A 15,801-nucleotide genomic window follows, 5' to 3' on the forward strand; every position below is an offset into this window, starting at 1 on the left:
ATACGAACCTCGTTCAGAATCAAGCTTATTTAAACATTCGAATCCTAACTTATCTTATTACCTTTAGAACCGATTTTCTATTCTTTATTCTTGTGCAACATACTTAGTAGGCCGTTATCACTTTATTTAAAGTACCAAACCTTCTTGTCCCTTTCAATAAACAATTTTGTAATGTGTGATTTTTACTATCCTTAAAACTTCCTACGCAAGCTACCTCACTTTTATTGATTTCAACCCATTCTATATATAAAGATCCCTTTACGAACCTATTTTTTTTTTCTCGTTCTTCAAAGTTCGCACTTTTCAAAATATTTTAAAATTTCATAATTTCAATTTTAAAAAAATCATCTTTTGCCAAAACTCTTTCAAGTCTTCCTCTGGATTAAATTTCGGGACGAAATTTCTAAAGGAGGGGAGACTGTAACGCCCTGCGTTTTCATACTTTCCACATTTAGAAACCTTTGCTTGAAATTCGAATTTTAGAAATCTTGTATTCTTGTAATCGTCTTCTCGTTTCAAGCCATTGTAAATCCGTGACTTTGATCGTAATGAAATGAATCTTTTATATGGAATACTATTTTTTTTTTTATATACATGCTTATACGTGTTGCAATACTCGGGTTATACGTTACCAATCTCGAATGCATACGCGCAACCAATACACGACATACTGGTACTCATAACTTATACATGCTTGTTAACTATTAAATACGTGATTAAATTCTAATATAATAATAATAATAACATAATAATAATAATAATAACATAATAATTGTATACATCAACGTAGAGTTGTTGATCTTAACAAAAAAAAAAAGAAAAAAAAATAAAAAGGAATAAAAAAAAAGACTACTGCCAATCGCAGCTTACATATTACCTAAATGCTTTCCTTTTTTTTATTTTCAAATCACCTTTTTTTGTAGTATCAAAATTGCACTTTGTGCATCACTAACATACAACAAATATATGCTAACTAAAGGAAAAATAGAATATCTATGACTGGTAACAGTCATTTCGGCCAAACATCTCAAAACAACAACTTGTCTTTTTCAATTAATTACCCCAACCCATGTGCATAATTCTTCATTATATATTATATACATAATTTACCTTGCAAGCATTAATTTAATGATCAATTAACAAAAGAAAAATATAACAACTTTGGGCTGTTTACAGCCTAGCGACCGGACACCATTTTATGGCTGGTTAAGTTATTTCTTTTTACTATTAACACCCAACTAACTATATTTATTGCCAACCCAACTTTACCCTAATCCTTCCCCCTATAAATACAACTTAATCTCAGCCTCCTTACCACTTTACAAACTCAAATCTTACTCCCAAATCACTCAAAATCGCAGCTGAAATCACAAATTCGAGCAGATTGTGCAGCCTTCACTAAAGTGAGCATAACTCACTCATTTCTTATCCGATTTGGTTGATTCTTTTTCCTATGTGCTTGGATTGACCTTAACTTCGATTCCATGGGTTTTTCACAGTAAATAAGTCCCTGGAACTCCGGCAAAAAGGCTCCAAAGTTCACTGTTTGTTTCTATTTTGATTAAACCTTTACTAAAACTTGTTCAACTTGAGTCTAACTCATCTCAAACCTATGTCCTTATGCTTATAACCACTTCTATGGTTAGTTAGGCTTAAAAACAAGGTTGAGACATTCAAAATCAGAGGTTAAACCTCATATACATTCTGTTTTGTTTAGGGTTTTTAACCCACAAGTGATGTTCAAGCTTAAAGCTTGATGAAGATGTGATTATGGACTAACTTGGGTTGTCCAACATAGAATCCCCACATTACTTGATGATTTCTCATAGTGTAGTTGTTCTTATTCTTGTATTGATATTAGTTCATGACCCTCCTTGTATGTTTTTACATCAAGTGTAGTGGTGAACCATAAGAGGTACCTAAATGGAAGTTTGTTCTTCCTACCTCCTACATGAATTCTATGACACAATAGAGGTACCTAAATGAAGATTTATCTTCTACCTCATACTTGACTAATGGACTAAATAATACATAATACTTATACATATATATACTATTCGAACCCTTGATGGTGGACTTGTGTTCATTCGTCAAGATATTAGAATAACATCATCTAAGACATAAGACTTGTTACGATTCTAATGAGTATATTACTCATGAAAACATTAACCCTTGAGGTTTCATAGTGTCAAGAACAAGTACTTGGTGTTAAAGGATGATTACTTTCGAATACCTATATTCTTACGTTTTAACTTCCTAAATCCCTACACGAACATATTCAACCTTCTAACCTTATCAATTTCGTCACATTGGATAATCGGAAAGCATATGCAAATTTGTGAGTATACTCGTATTTCCCCCTTTTTACTTTTACCACTTTTGGGGTGTAACATGTTTACCTATTAACTTACACATGAACACTTTGTTAAACACATGAACGTTCCTATAACATGCTTGTATACGTGATGACTTGATACTTTAAACTTGGGTTATTCTTATGTGTTGAACTTATCATTAACTTCGTACGAGCCAAACCTTGACATATGTAGCGCTATAGGATTAACGACCCGCCCGTAAACTTGAGGTTATGTCTTGAGCATATTGCGTTTTCTTGGTTTGATATGTTAGACACATGCCATATTTAAATGTTTATCTTGAATCACATGCTTGCTATGAGGAATTGTTCAAACTTATCTTTTGCTATGTACGTATCAAACTTGTATACTCGCCTTTGCTTTTGCATTGAACTTTATTTTAAACATGTTACAGGTTGAGGACGATGATGCTATGAAATGAAGTAGCGTTGATGCCTAGATACACATATAGACGTTAGGGTTTAAAATGTTGTATCAAAATTTTGTTATGTTATCATGTTGTTTTGTTAAACTTGTCGTATTTGAATTTCTTGTAATGTTGACTATTTGAAGTTATGAAATGAAATGAAATTTGGATTTTCTAAATATTGTCACAAATAGCGTTATGATGTCTCTAGCAATCTTCACACTTCGTCTCATCCCGATGTTTCCGCCATTGGTTGGGGTGTGACATGTGTTGATTGTATAGCTTTGTATTTAAACTAAAATTAAAAATAAATTGCAGAAAATTAAAATTCAAGATTGTGGATTGTTGTTTTAGAAAACTAAATTAAGAACTAAATCAAATCAAAGTTGGTTTTAAACAATAAGGAGAGAACAATGATCACCCTAGGTTTCAGTTTCTTTAAACAGTTGTGTGCAATTTCACTAGAAAGAGTTACATAGACATAACTCGTGTATATGTGATTGAAGTGATAAAAGGGAACAAAGTACTCGGATTAAATAACGCGAGGTTGTTTCCCGATGACCTGTTAACCAATAACCAACCCTAACCCTTCCCGTGATATCTCAGTTGCCAACGGCACCAAGAACGTACGATCGAGACTAGAAATTGTAATACGGATTAACACACTACAAACAATCAAACATACACCATGACATTCAAGCAACGCAAAATATCATTCTAGAAATGCAGAAATTAAACACACAAAAGTCTTAGAAACATTCACCTAGGATGATCACCGAAGAGTTTAGCCGGACATGGCTCGGTGAATCATCATCAACATCAATCTAATGTTCATACAAATTAAAAACACAAACCGAATGTTTGGAAATGTTCACAAACCCAACAAGTTCTCCAAATTCGCCCCCAAAGTGTCCAAGAACCGTCAATGATCAGATAATCCCAAAAGACACAACCCAAAACGAGTATATTGTGGCAGTTACACTTTTCACGTTCAGGCTCCACCGTAAATTACGGCTCCACCGTAATTTACGGTGGACATCAAATTGTTACGGTGAAGTGAGACTGAGTTACGGTGCAACATAAATGAGAAAATGGGCCACCGTAAATTACGGCAGTACCGTAATTTACGGTACCAAGCTGCCTTCACTTCTTTGTTTTGTCTTGTGTTCTTCTCTCGACCCGTTTTCACCAAAGCATCCATAAGCTGCCTTTTATCCATCTCTTATCTCCTAATTTGCACCTGAAACATAAGCATCGTAGTTATCTAATTCAAGATAATTACACGGCTAAATGGAGGATTATTTCATGTTTTAACACACTTAAGGGTTGTCCAAAGGACCACCCGTCACATCCCCACACTTAACCGTTGCTTGTCCCAAGCAACTCATCAACATAGTTTCGAAACAAGTGATCAAATCAAGCCAAACAAATCATGCAATTTCTTTACCAATCCCCCTTTTTAATGCCCAAGCAATACACCCCTCACAAATTCTCTCCTCTCGGCTACAAGTGGAAACTAGCAAAGATAAGCTAGACACACACTAGGCAAACGGGTGGTTGCGCAATCATAAGCTTGTACCGGAATCAACTATCCTCCTATAACGGGTCAAACATGAATGCAAATCAAAGGGGCTTAAAGGTTGTAACGTGGCTAGGTGTATGGGTAGGAAATGGAATATATATGAGTAGCGAAAATTCGACCCGGTCTTTTTATTACAACTACCAAAAACCAACTAACAAATACGCATTATTATATACAAGACAAAGAAACCTTCTCTTTTTTTTTTCTTTTTCGTTGCTTTTCCTTTTTTTTTTTTTTTTTTTTTCAATCATCATACAATAACACGCTAACCAAACTACTTCAAACTCACAAAACTACTAATTCTATCACTAATACTACAAGACCGGGTCAAATTTGGGTGAATTTTCAAGTAAGTAGCTAGGGGAAGCAAACGATAAGCTTTTAAGGCACAAAATGGGCAACTAAATGACCAAACCCCCGCCCCTCTCACTACCATGCTCATATGTATAACTTATGAGGTCCAACCCCCCAAATCCCACACTCACTCACACCAACGACGAGGCTACCTAGTGCCCTTATCCTTTCTACATTCATGTCTAACAAAGGATTCAAATTGCATTCAAGCACAAGTTCTAACGCACCCCCACCCGTAGCCACTCTCATCAAAGATTATTTATATACACGTGTGGCTACAACTCTTACCAAGAATGAAAAGGGTAATAAGGGTTGCCGGTGTATTGACTTGGGGATAATTTGGGGCGACAAGATTTCACATTGTTTTGCTCGGCTTAAAATTTTTTTTTCAAAAATCTTCAAAAAATTCCCCCCATCCCCACACTTGGGATACATTGTCCCCAATGTATGGCTTGGGAGGTTTTGATCACTTCTTCAATCAACATCCACAAAAAGCTTTTATCTCAAACCCCAAATTTCTTTTTGTATTTTTTTATTTTATATTTTTTTTATGTTTTTCATTTTAAACACAACACCACCAACCAACCAAACCCAACAATCAATCATATGATCAATCACCACCCATCCTCCCACCATAATCAACATAAACCAACAAATATATACAAACTATACAAGAGAGAGAATACCACCTGATCAATAATAACGCGGTCCTGGGGGCCCAAAAATGGACGACATCATATCGTTCCATTCTCCAAACCCGAACGAGCCGCTACTGCTTCCCTCTTGTTGTTGTGGTCCCTCTTGCCGTCTTGGATCAAGCCACTGAGAATGGTGGAGTGGTGGAGTCGGATACGAAACGCTGCCATCATACGGTGGCAATGAGGCGTAATCCACATGTTGTGGATCCTCAACCACCGGCCTCCCAGCATGCCAGTCCGCATGCATCCGCCTCATCTGATCATCGTGATATCGGTTATTCATTTCCACCTCCTGCGAATATGCGTGGGTCCGGTGCCACGATTCATTGCGGTCGAAGCTATGTTTAAGCGCCCGCTCAATACTAGCGCTATTCCGCGTGCCTTGATCAAATAACGACCTCTCCGGACCCGACCAAGTATCAAAGATGGCCGCCGGCGGGCGTTGGCTCTCGATCACCTCCTGCATTGAACCACTATAAGCCCACCCCGGCTCATATGGTTGCTGCGCATAGTCGTAAAATGTGCCACCATGACCACCATGAAAAGCCCCAAAACCAACATTTGCACCACCCGGTGGCTCGTCTGCGTAATCATCATCCCCACTTGGAATTAACTCTTCATCGCTTTCAGGTTCATCCGGTTCTCCCGGTAACAACTCCCTTGCACCCAATTTCAACGCCCTCCACCGTTGACCTTCCGATTTCAGCTTGTGATAACGTTCAGACGAAGTATAAGTCCAAACACTTCCCAACCTATCCAAAGTAAAAGGCAAGTGCCTTTTCGTTAAACCGCGGTCTTCAGATGTGAGTGCCTTCTGCTGTTTCATTAAGCCCGTTATGATGCGGCAGTACGGGACAATGTCTCTCCCGTATTTGTTCCGGCATATCCACAAATGGTGCATAATCAGGTAGCGTATTGGAAACCGTGGGGACCCGTGCATCAATGAATACAGAACAGGTATCTCTGGAAACCTCACCTGTTCTTTATCCCCTCTCCTTGGGATGACATTAAGTAAACAGATCGTATGCAAGAGCTTGGCTTCTATCTTCAGATTTTTTCGGTATAACACGCCACCATACCTACCGGGTAAAAACAAATCCGCCAACATACTGTTCCATGTCACGTGCTTCTCGGGTTTGAGCAATAAATCATCAAGCGTGGGAATCATGTACTCCCTAGTTGGAAGGCTATCATATTTTCCCAACTTCTTCAACGTATCGAATGACATTTCAACTGGTACCCCATGTACCATCCCAACCAACTTCATTTGTGATGGCCTGTGGAAGTTGTGACATTTAAGCGTTGCCATCCACTCCTGAATCTCAGTCAAAAACAAATTGCTCTTATCCTTATCCCAACACTTGAGTGCTCCTTCCCAACCCAAAGCACGGAACTTGTCATACACCCCGAACTGGCCCAACTGAGGCTCATCAACATCTCTTTCACAGATGAATGCGGCTGCTTTATTCTTTAACTTGTTCATGCAGTCGTTATACAGAGTTGGCTGCCAAATTTCGGGTTGGTCATCCAACGACCCCGAATTCCACACCGGTTTATCACTTGGGTCTAACTGCATCTCTTCCTCTTCCTCGCTTTCACTAACCCTACCAAGATATTGCCTCTTCTTCGATGGCTGCTCCTTCTCCTTGCCCTTGCCTCTTGACGAGGATGAACTTGACCCCGGCTTTTCCTTTGTCTTTGCCATTTCCTACACACATGAAGAAACAACAAAATAACACAAAAATTAACATTCTCTTCACAAATCATCCCCACACTTGCTTGTTGCCATGGTTGTAGATGTTAGTGAACCCAAAGTGTATCAAGGGTTTTTCAAAAATTGGGCATGGTGTCTCTACAATTTAGAACATCCCAAAAGTTCACTACTTTAACCATAATTCCTACATCTACAACCATCAACCATGTTCAATAACAATTCCATACTCATATCCTAGCAACAAGCAAGTGAGCAAGAACATATAACCTAAATCACCTTGTTTTTCACAATGCATCTTCATAATATAGTAAAATAAGTGTTCATACCTTGTTTCAAGATGAGAGGATGCTTGTGAAACTAAAAATCCCAAAACCCCCAAATTATCTCAACCTAGGGTTTCAAACTTCGACCCCAAAACCGCGTTTTCTCTGGAATTCCTCCTCACAATCACGAAGCTTGGGAAAAATTAGTCGATTTAGACCAAAACCTCACTTGATTTGGGCGAATATTGAAGATTTGATGAAAGAAAGAAGGTGGAAGAAGAAGGAAGATGAAGGTTCTTGGAGAAGAAGAAGTTGGTGAAAAGGTGAAGAATGAATGAGTGGTTGGGGTTTAATCACGTGACCAGCTTGTTTGTTTTCGGTTTTATATATATATATATATATATATTTTTTTTTTTATATAAATGCAGAACTGAATCGACGGAAACAAAATCACTGCGTACCGTAATTTACGGTCTCACCGTAAATTACGATGAGACCTGGATGTCAAATGTGTACCGTAATTCAGTCTGTTTATACCGTAAATCCCAAGCATTTTCACCCTTGGCCGTAAATTACGGCCTTACCGTAATTTACGGTACACTCCGGCCTGAAATTTTTTACCGTAACACAGGAGGTTTACACCATAAAAATCCAACATTTTTTAACCTCCACCGTAAATTACGGCTCCACCGTAATTTACGGTGGACACTGGGCATCCATTTTTCACTTTTTTTTTTTTTTTTTTAAATTTTCAATTTTTTTTTATGTTTTTAATTTTTTTCAAAAACTTGTAAGAATTACCCTACCCCCTCAAAAAATCCCGTGTTGTCCTCAACACAATGTAGAGCAATTTGCAACCCGAATATCCCCACACTTGTTTCGAACACGGACTTCGAGGAACTAAGGCAATTGTGCAACTATACAAACAAAATAAAACGAAACTACTATGTACACTACCACCAAACCTGGACCTTTTATGGTTGTTCCTCCTCGACCGGGCGTAAGATGTAGCCCGCTTTGTCAAGCTCCAAGTTGTTGATGTCATTGCCATCCAAATACGGCTTTAACCGGTGACCGTTCACCGTTTGTTGTTTCAATGTTCGCTCATCTTGAATGTCAACATCTCCGAACCTTCCCACTCGTCGGACAACATAAGGGCCCATCCACTTGCTCTTGAGTTTCCCCGCGAACATTTTCAACCTTGAATTGTATAACCACACTTTTTGACCCACTTCAAAGTTCTTCTTCTTTATCTTCGCATCATGAACCTTTTTCAGTTTGTCTTTGTATGCGGATGCACACTCATACGCTTGGTCCCTTATCTCTTCAATTTCATTCAGTTGAAGCTTCCTCGCCCGACCCGCTTCATCATAGTCCGCATTCACTGTTTTAATTGCCCAATATGCCCTATGTGCCAACTCCATAGGCAAATGACATCCTTTCCCGTAAACCATTCGATACGGAGTGGTATCAAGTGGGGTTTTGAAAGCCGTGCGATATGCCCACAATGCATCATCAAGCTTGCTTGACCAATCTTTCCTATCCGTTCTAACCGTTTTCATTAGAATTTCTTTGATTTGCCGGTTAGATACCTCCACTTGACCACTTGTTTGTGGGTGGTACGGTGTAGCCACACGGTGATTCACACTATATCTCTTCAACAACTTTCCAAAATTGAAATTTTTGAAATGTGAACCACCATCACTTATTATCACCCGAGGTACACCGAAACAAGAAAAAATGTTGGATTGCACAAACTTACATACAACGGAATGATCGTTGGTCCTTGTGGCAATAGCTTCAATCCATTTCGACACATAATCAACCGCAACCAATATGTATAAAAACCCATTTGAGTTTGGGAAAGGACCCATGAAGTCTATTCCCCAAACATCAAATACCTCCACTACCAAAATTGGTTGCAACGGCATTTCATCACGTTTCGAAATGCTTCCCATTCTTTGACAATTGATGCAATTTCGGGCATACTCACGAGCATCCTTGAAAATCGTGGGCCAATAAAACCCACTCGATAACACCCGATAGCCTGTCTTATTCCCACTAAAATGGCCCCCACATGCGGATGAATGAGCATGGGTCAATATCTCTAAAACTTCAGTTTCGGGAACACATCTTCTTATCACTTGATCAGCCCCGATTTTGAACAAGTCGGGTTCGTCCCATATATATTGCTTCACTTGACTAGAAAACTGTTGTCGTCTCTTCTTAGTCCAATGATTTGGAATCGCACCCTTGGCCAAATAGTTAACATAATGAGCATACCAAGGGGCAACATAAGTAGAAACGGCCAACAATTGTTCATCGGGGAACCGTTCATTGATTTCACTTGCATCATCTACACCTTCCAACGGGATTCGGGACAAATGATCCGCGACAACATTCTCACATCCCTTTTTGTCTCGGATCTCAAGATCAAACTCTTGTAACAATAAGACCCACCGAATCAACCGCGGCTTTGCATCCTTTTTCTCCATCAAGTACCGAACCGCACTATGATCCGAGTAAACCACTACCTTGCTTCCCCAAATATACGAGCGAAACTTATCCAAAGCATACACCACTGCTAGTAACTCCTTCTCGGTTGTGGTGTAGTTAAGTTGCGCTTCGGATAAAGTTTTGCTTGCATAGTAAATAACCACCGGCTTCTTGTCAACCCGTTGACCCAAAACTGCACCAATAGTAGTATCGCTTGCATCACACATTATCTCAAACGGCTTTGACCAGTCAGGTGGTTGCAAGATAGGTGCTTTGACCAAATGTTCCTTCAAAACAGTAAAAGCTTGCATGCACTCATTAGTAAAGTCAAACGGGACATCTTTTAATAGCAAATTGCATAAGGGTTTGGTGATAACACTAAAACCCTTAATGAACCGTCGATAAAAACCCGCGTGTCCCAAGAATGACCGTACACCCTTAACATTTTTAGGAGGTGGCAATGATGAAATTACCCGTATCTTTGCCTTATCCACCTCCATCCCCCTTTCCGAAATCACGTGTCCCAACACAATGCCCTCTTGCACCATGAAGTGACTTTTCTCCCAACTTAGCACCAAATTTTTCTCAACGCACCTTTTTAAAACCTTTTGCAATTCATTGAGACAAGCATCAAAAGTGGTGCCAAAAATGGAAAAATCATCCATGAACACTTCGAGCGACTCTCCAACCATGTCCGAGAAAATACTCATCATACATCGTTGAAAAGTTGCCGGAGCATTACACAACCCAAACGGCATTCGCCTAAAGGCAAAAGTGCCGTATGGGCATGTGAAGGTGGTCTTGTGTTGGTCATCCGGGTGTATGGCAATTTGATTATAACCCGAATACCCATCTAAGAAGCAATAATATTTTTGACCCGACAATTTTTCAATAATTTGGTCAATAAAAGGTAGCGGGAAATGGTCCTTAGAAGTGGCGGCATTCAGTTTTCGGTAATCAATACACACCCGCCATCCGGTAACCGGTCGGGTGGCAATTTGTTCACCACTTTCGTCCTTGACTACTTGAATGCCGGCCTTCTTAGGCACAACTTGGGTGGGACTCACCCAAGCACTATCCGAAATCGGATAGATGATTCCCGCATCCAACCATTTAATTACCTCCTTTTTTACTACCTCCCTTAGGTTCGGGTTCAACCGCCTTTGAGCTTCTCGTGTCGGTTTGGCATCCTCGGTTGTGATAATTTTGTGCATGACGATGGATGGACTAATTCCTTTGAGATCGGCAATCGTCCATCCAATAGCACCCTTGTTCGCTTTTAACACCTCCATCAACGCTTGCTCTTGTGCCACTTCCAAATTAGAGGCAATAATGACCGGCAAAGTGTCATTATCCCCTAAAAATACGTACTTCAAGTGGCCCGGCAAGTCCTTGAGCTCTAACTTTGGTGGTTCCTCCAACGATGGTTTTGTACCCGAATCGATTTCCACCGGTAGACCCTCGAATTGATGAGTCCATGGTGGTCTACCTTCTTTCATCGCCATCACATCTTGTGCTTCCTCTTCAACCCGTAGTGCATAAGCATGTACCTGTTCAGAAAAATCACACAGGCAAATATCCAAACCATCCTCCTCATACTCATGCGGGTTGCATCCATCTACTATGTCTGCCATAAAACACTCATCAACACCGTTAGCATTAGAATTGTTAGTGAAAACATTCAAACGCATTTTTCGATTTCCGAATGCCATATCAACCGTACCAAATCTACAATCGATAATAGCATGTGCGGTGCTTAAAAATGGCCGACCCAAAATTATGTTCTGTTGTTGTTTAGGGTCCGCCGATGAGTAGTCCAAAACCAAAAAGTCCACCGGGTAGTAAAACTCATCAATTTTAACAATAACATTTTGAACCATACCCCGGGGCAACTTATGAGACAAATCGGCCAAAACAACCGTCGTCTCCACCCTTGCTAATGGACCAAAGTCATATTGGTCATATAATCCCCCCGGTAAAATGCTAACTCCGGCTCCAAGATCTAGCAATGCCTTAGCCATTTGAAAATTACCAACTTGTACATTAATCAATGGCGTGCCTGGATCTTGGAGCTTAGGAGGAAGCTCCCCATTCAACACCGCACTCACTTGCCCGGTCAAATCTACCCGCTTAGGCACTTTTTTCTTGTTTTGCCTCTTTTGTGTGCATAATTCTTTTAAAAATTTTGCATAAGCGGGAACTTGTTTTATTGCATCAAGAAGTGGGAGATTTATTTTAACTTGTTTGAACATATCCCACATTTCCTCTTTTTGAGGACCCCTTGACACAATAACATTTTTCTTTCCCGGGTCAAGTAAAGCCGATGGGAATGGCACTTGACTCAGTTCACCCTCAATCTTTTCACCTTCATTCTTTTCACTTTCACCCAACCCCGGTTTTTTAATAGTTATTTCTTTTGGTTTAACCGGTGAAGGTTCATCATCACTTTCCATTCCCGTGATGTCCTCAACCACCCCCTCGACCAATTCGGGTGACAAATTGGCCTTAAACTCTTTCCCACTTCTTAACACACTAACATGATTAATATTAACATTACCTCGTGACGAACCGTGTGAAGGGTTTACCTTTGTGTCGCTTGGAAGTTGACCCTTACCTTTCTTCAATTCCGCCACCTCGGTCGCTAATTGACCCATTTGGGTTGTTAGTGAATGGATGCTTTTATCGCGAACCTCATCTTTTTGCATCCGCACTTCATCAAGTTGATTCCGCTTTTGCATTTCCAATTGCATGCTTTTAAGCATCTCCATCACCTCATTTCCACCCGAAGATCCCCTTTGATCTTGACCCGTTTGGTATTGTTTTTGATACCCTTGGTTATTTCCGCCCAGGTACCCACCTTGGTTATTATAAGATGGCCGTGAACCAAAATTACCTTGGCTACCTTGAAAATTTGGGTTCGCTTGATTTGACGGGTTCCCATATCTAAAATTCGGGTGATTCCTCAACCCGGGGTGGTAGGTATTAGAATTCATGTTGTTGTAGTTCCTACCACCTCCTCCTTGGCCTTGACCTTGGACCGCATGAACTTCCTCATATTGCCCTTCCAACATTCCTTGGCAATTTTCAGCCGCGTGACCTATTTCATTACACAAAGCACACACATCATAAATTTGATTAGTAGTTTGAACATTACCTTCATCTATGGCATGCACTTGTGGTCGGTTAGTTGTCGGTCGGGCTCTCCTCGAAGCTTGGGCTTTCCTTTTTGATGTAGTTGCCATACTCTCCAAAAACTCCCAATCTTCATTCTCATAATTCGTTCCAAATGTCCCTCCGGTGATAGACATTAAATCCCGTGCATCTTCGGCACTTAACCCCTCATGAAAAGCGTTCATCAACTCCCATAACTCAATTCCATGATGAGGGCAATTTTTGATCATCATGTTAAAACGCTCAAACGCCTCATGGAACATCTCACCGTGTTGTTGTTGAAAGCTTCTCAACCCCTTCCGCGCATCATTAGTCTTTTGGGCGGTGTAGAATTCATCCAAAAAGGTTTGTTGCATCTCCCCCCATGTATAAATTGATGCTGAAGGTAATGTATAGAACCATTTCTTAGCTTTCTCTTCCAACGAAAATTGAAACAACACTAATTTGATGTCGTCAGCTGAAAACCCTTGACTCCCAAGGGTGTTGCAAATTGAGTCATAAGCCTCTAAATGAAAATAAGGCTCTTCATTTGCTAACCCCTTATATTTTGGTAAACTTTGTAGCGAGTTAGTTCTCACTTCGAACGTGCGCCCTTGGTCATTATGAGGAATGACTACCGGTGAAGGGTTTTGTGTAATTACCGGTCGAAAATGTGCTTCAATGCCCCTCACATTTTCTCTAAGATGTCTTCGTGGCACACCATACCTACCTCTCGGAATAATCGGCCCATTCGGTCTTGGTACTTGCCCTTGTGGTGCGATCGGTTGTTGAAACTGTTGTGGTCGCATCGGTGGGCGCTGAGGCGGTCTTTGAAATGGTTGTTGGTGTACATGTTGTGGCCGGACCTGTTGCAATGGAATCGGTTGTGGCATTGGTGGCCCTTGTGGTCTTGGCCGAATATGTTGTGGTATAAGTTGTTGATGTTGCATTCCACCAACACTCGCCATCCCTTGAGATTGATTCTGAACATACCCAAAATCCCCTTGATCACCATAATCTCCATAACCATACCCATCATCTTCATACCCCTCAAAGTCTTCAAATCCCTCATCATAATCACCCCCTTGCATTCCCGAGGTTTGCCCAAATGGAATGTTTGAATACTGAAAACCCGATTGTTATGGTCTAAAGGATGGAGTAGTATGCACAATAGTTGAATTGGGTGCAATTGTGAAGGTAGATGATGATTGACCCGTAGTTGGGGGAAAGAAGTGAGATAATGGTGGGATTGTGGTGGATGGATCGTAAGTGATGGTAGGCTCATTTTGAGTGGTGATTGGTTGAGTGGAATTGGTTGGTGTAAATCCAGCGGTGGTATTAGGTAATGTAGTGTTTGGTGATGGTTGGGTGGAAGTAGGTATAAAGGATGAGGTTGTTTGACTGGTTGTAGGTGGTATCTGAGAATCAGCCATGATGTTTCTCGGTGTAATGGGTGAAGTGGGTGAACCAATGATTTTGTTTTCTCGCACTAAAACTCGGTTTTGTCGTAGCGTTCTTTCAATTTCCGGATCAAACGATAGCGGTGATGACCTGTGAGAGCCTCTAGTATGCATACACCTGAAGTACCTGCACACTAAACACAACCAGCGTAAACCCGAAAATAACAAACAAAACTATTAAACTAACACACGTTGCGCACTACTCCCCGGCAACGGCGCCAAAATTTGACGTGATGTCGTGGGTCACGCAAATTTAATCCCTAAACAACTGTAGTTAGCGGTAGTAGGGTATCGAACTCAGGGAGTATGTGGAAAATGTGTTGATTGTATAGCTTTGTATTTAAACTAAAATTAAAAATAAATTGCAGAAAATTAAAATTCAAGATTGTGGATTGTTGTTTTAGAAAACTAAATTAAGAACTAAATCAAATCAAAGTTGGTTTTAAACAATAAGGAGAGAACAATGATCACCCTAGGTTTCAGTTTCTTTAAACAGTTGTGTGCAATTTCACTAGAAAGAGTTACATAGACATAACTCGTGTATATGTGATTGAAGTGATAAAAGGGAACAAAGTACTCGGATTAAATAACGCGAGGTTGTTTCCCGATGACCTGTTAACCAATAACCAACCCTAACCCTTCCCGTGATATCTCAGTTGCCAACGGCACCAAGAACGTACGATCGAGACTAGAAATTGTAATACGGATTAACACACTACAAACAATCAAACATACACCATGACATTCAAGCAACGCAAAATATCATTCTAGAAATGCAGAAATTAAACACACAAAAGTCTTAGAAACATTCACCTAGGATGATCACCGAAGAGTTTAGCCGGACATGGCTCGGTGAATCATCATCAACATCAATCTAATGTTCATACAAATTAAAAACACAAACCGAATGTTTGGAAATGTTCACAAACCCAACAAGTTCTCCAAATTCGCCCCCAAAGTGTCCAAGAACCGTCAATGATCAGATAATCCCAAAAGACACAACCCAAAACGAGTATATTGTGGCAGTTACACTTTTCACGTTCAGGCTCCACCGTAAATTACGGCTCCACCGTAATTTACGGTGGACATCAAATTGTTACGGTGAAGTGAGACTGAGTTACGGTGCAACATAAATGAGAAAATGGGCCACCGTAAATTACGGCAGTACCGTAATTTACGGTACCAAGCTGCCTTCACTTCTTTGTTTTGTCTTGTGTTCTTCTCTCGACCCGTTTTCACCAAAGCATCCATAAGCTGCCTTTTATCCATCTCTTATCTCCTAATTTGCACCTGAAACATAAGC

The 15,801-nt window shown here is 40.2% G+C and overlaps 1 protein-coding gene and 1 non-coding gene across 2 annotated transcripts; one reads left to right on the forward strand and one right to left on the reverse strand.

The window, feature by feature from the left end:
- Nucleotides 1-4,896: 4,896 nt before the first annotated feature.
- Nucleotides 4,897-7,715, reverse strand: LOC110880227. The gene is made up of 2 exons (XM_022128813.2): nt 7,456-7,715; nt 4,897-7,123 (listed from the first exon to the last, which is right to left on the reverse strand). Exon 2 carries the CDS (start codon nt 7,118-7,120, stop codon nt 5,411-5,413), a length of 1,710 nt encoding a protein of 569 aa, XP_021984505.1. The 5' UTR covers nt 7,121-7,123; nt 7,456-7,715; the 3' UTR covers nt 4,897-5,410.
- A 5,545-nt stretch (nt 7,716-13,260) lies between these two features.
- LOC118482441 lies at nt 13,261-13,366 on the forward strand. The gene has a single exon (XR_004868479.1). It is a non-coding gene; the product is annotated as a small nucleolar RNA R71 (small nucleolar RNA).
- The last annotated feature ends 2,435 nt before the right edge of the window (nt 13,367-15,801 follow it).

This window comes from Helianthus annuus, chromosome 9, assembly GCF_002127325.2.
Source record: "Helianthus annuus cultivar XRQ/B chromosome 9, HanXRQr2.0-SUNRISE, whole genome shotgun sequence".
Lineage (NCBI taxonomy): Eukaryota > Viridiplantae > Streptophyta > Magnoliopsida > Asterales > Asteraceae > Helianthus > Helianthus annuus.

Bases quoted from the DNA above. Each gene is read 5' to 3' on its own strand.
- LOC110880227 (XM_022128813.2), bottom strand. From the start codon at position 7,120: ATGGCAAAGACAAAGGAAAAGCCGGGGTCAAGTTCATCCTCGTCAAGA.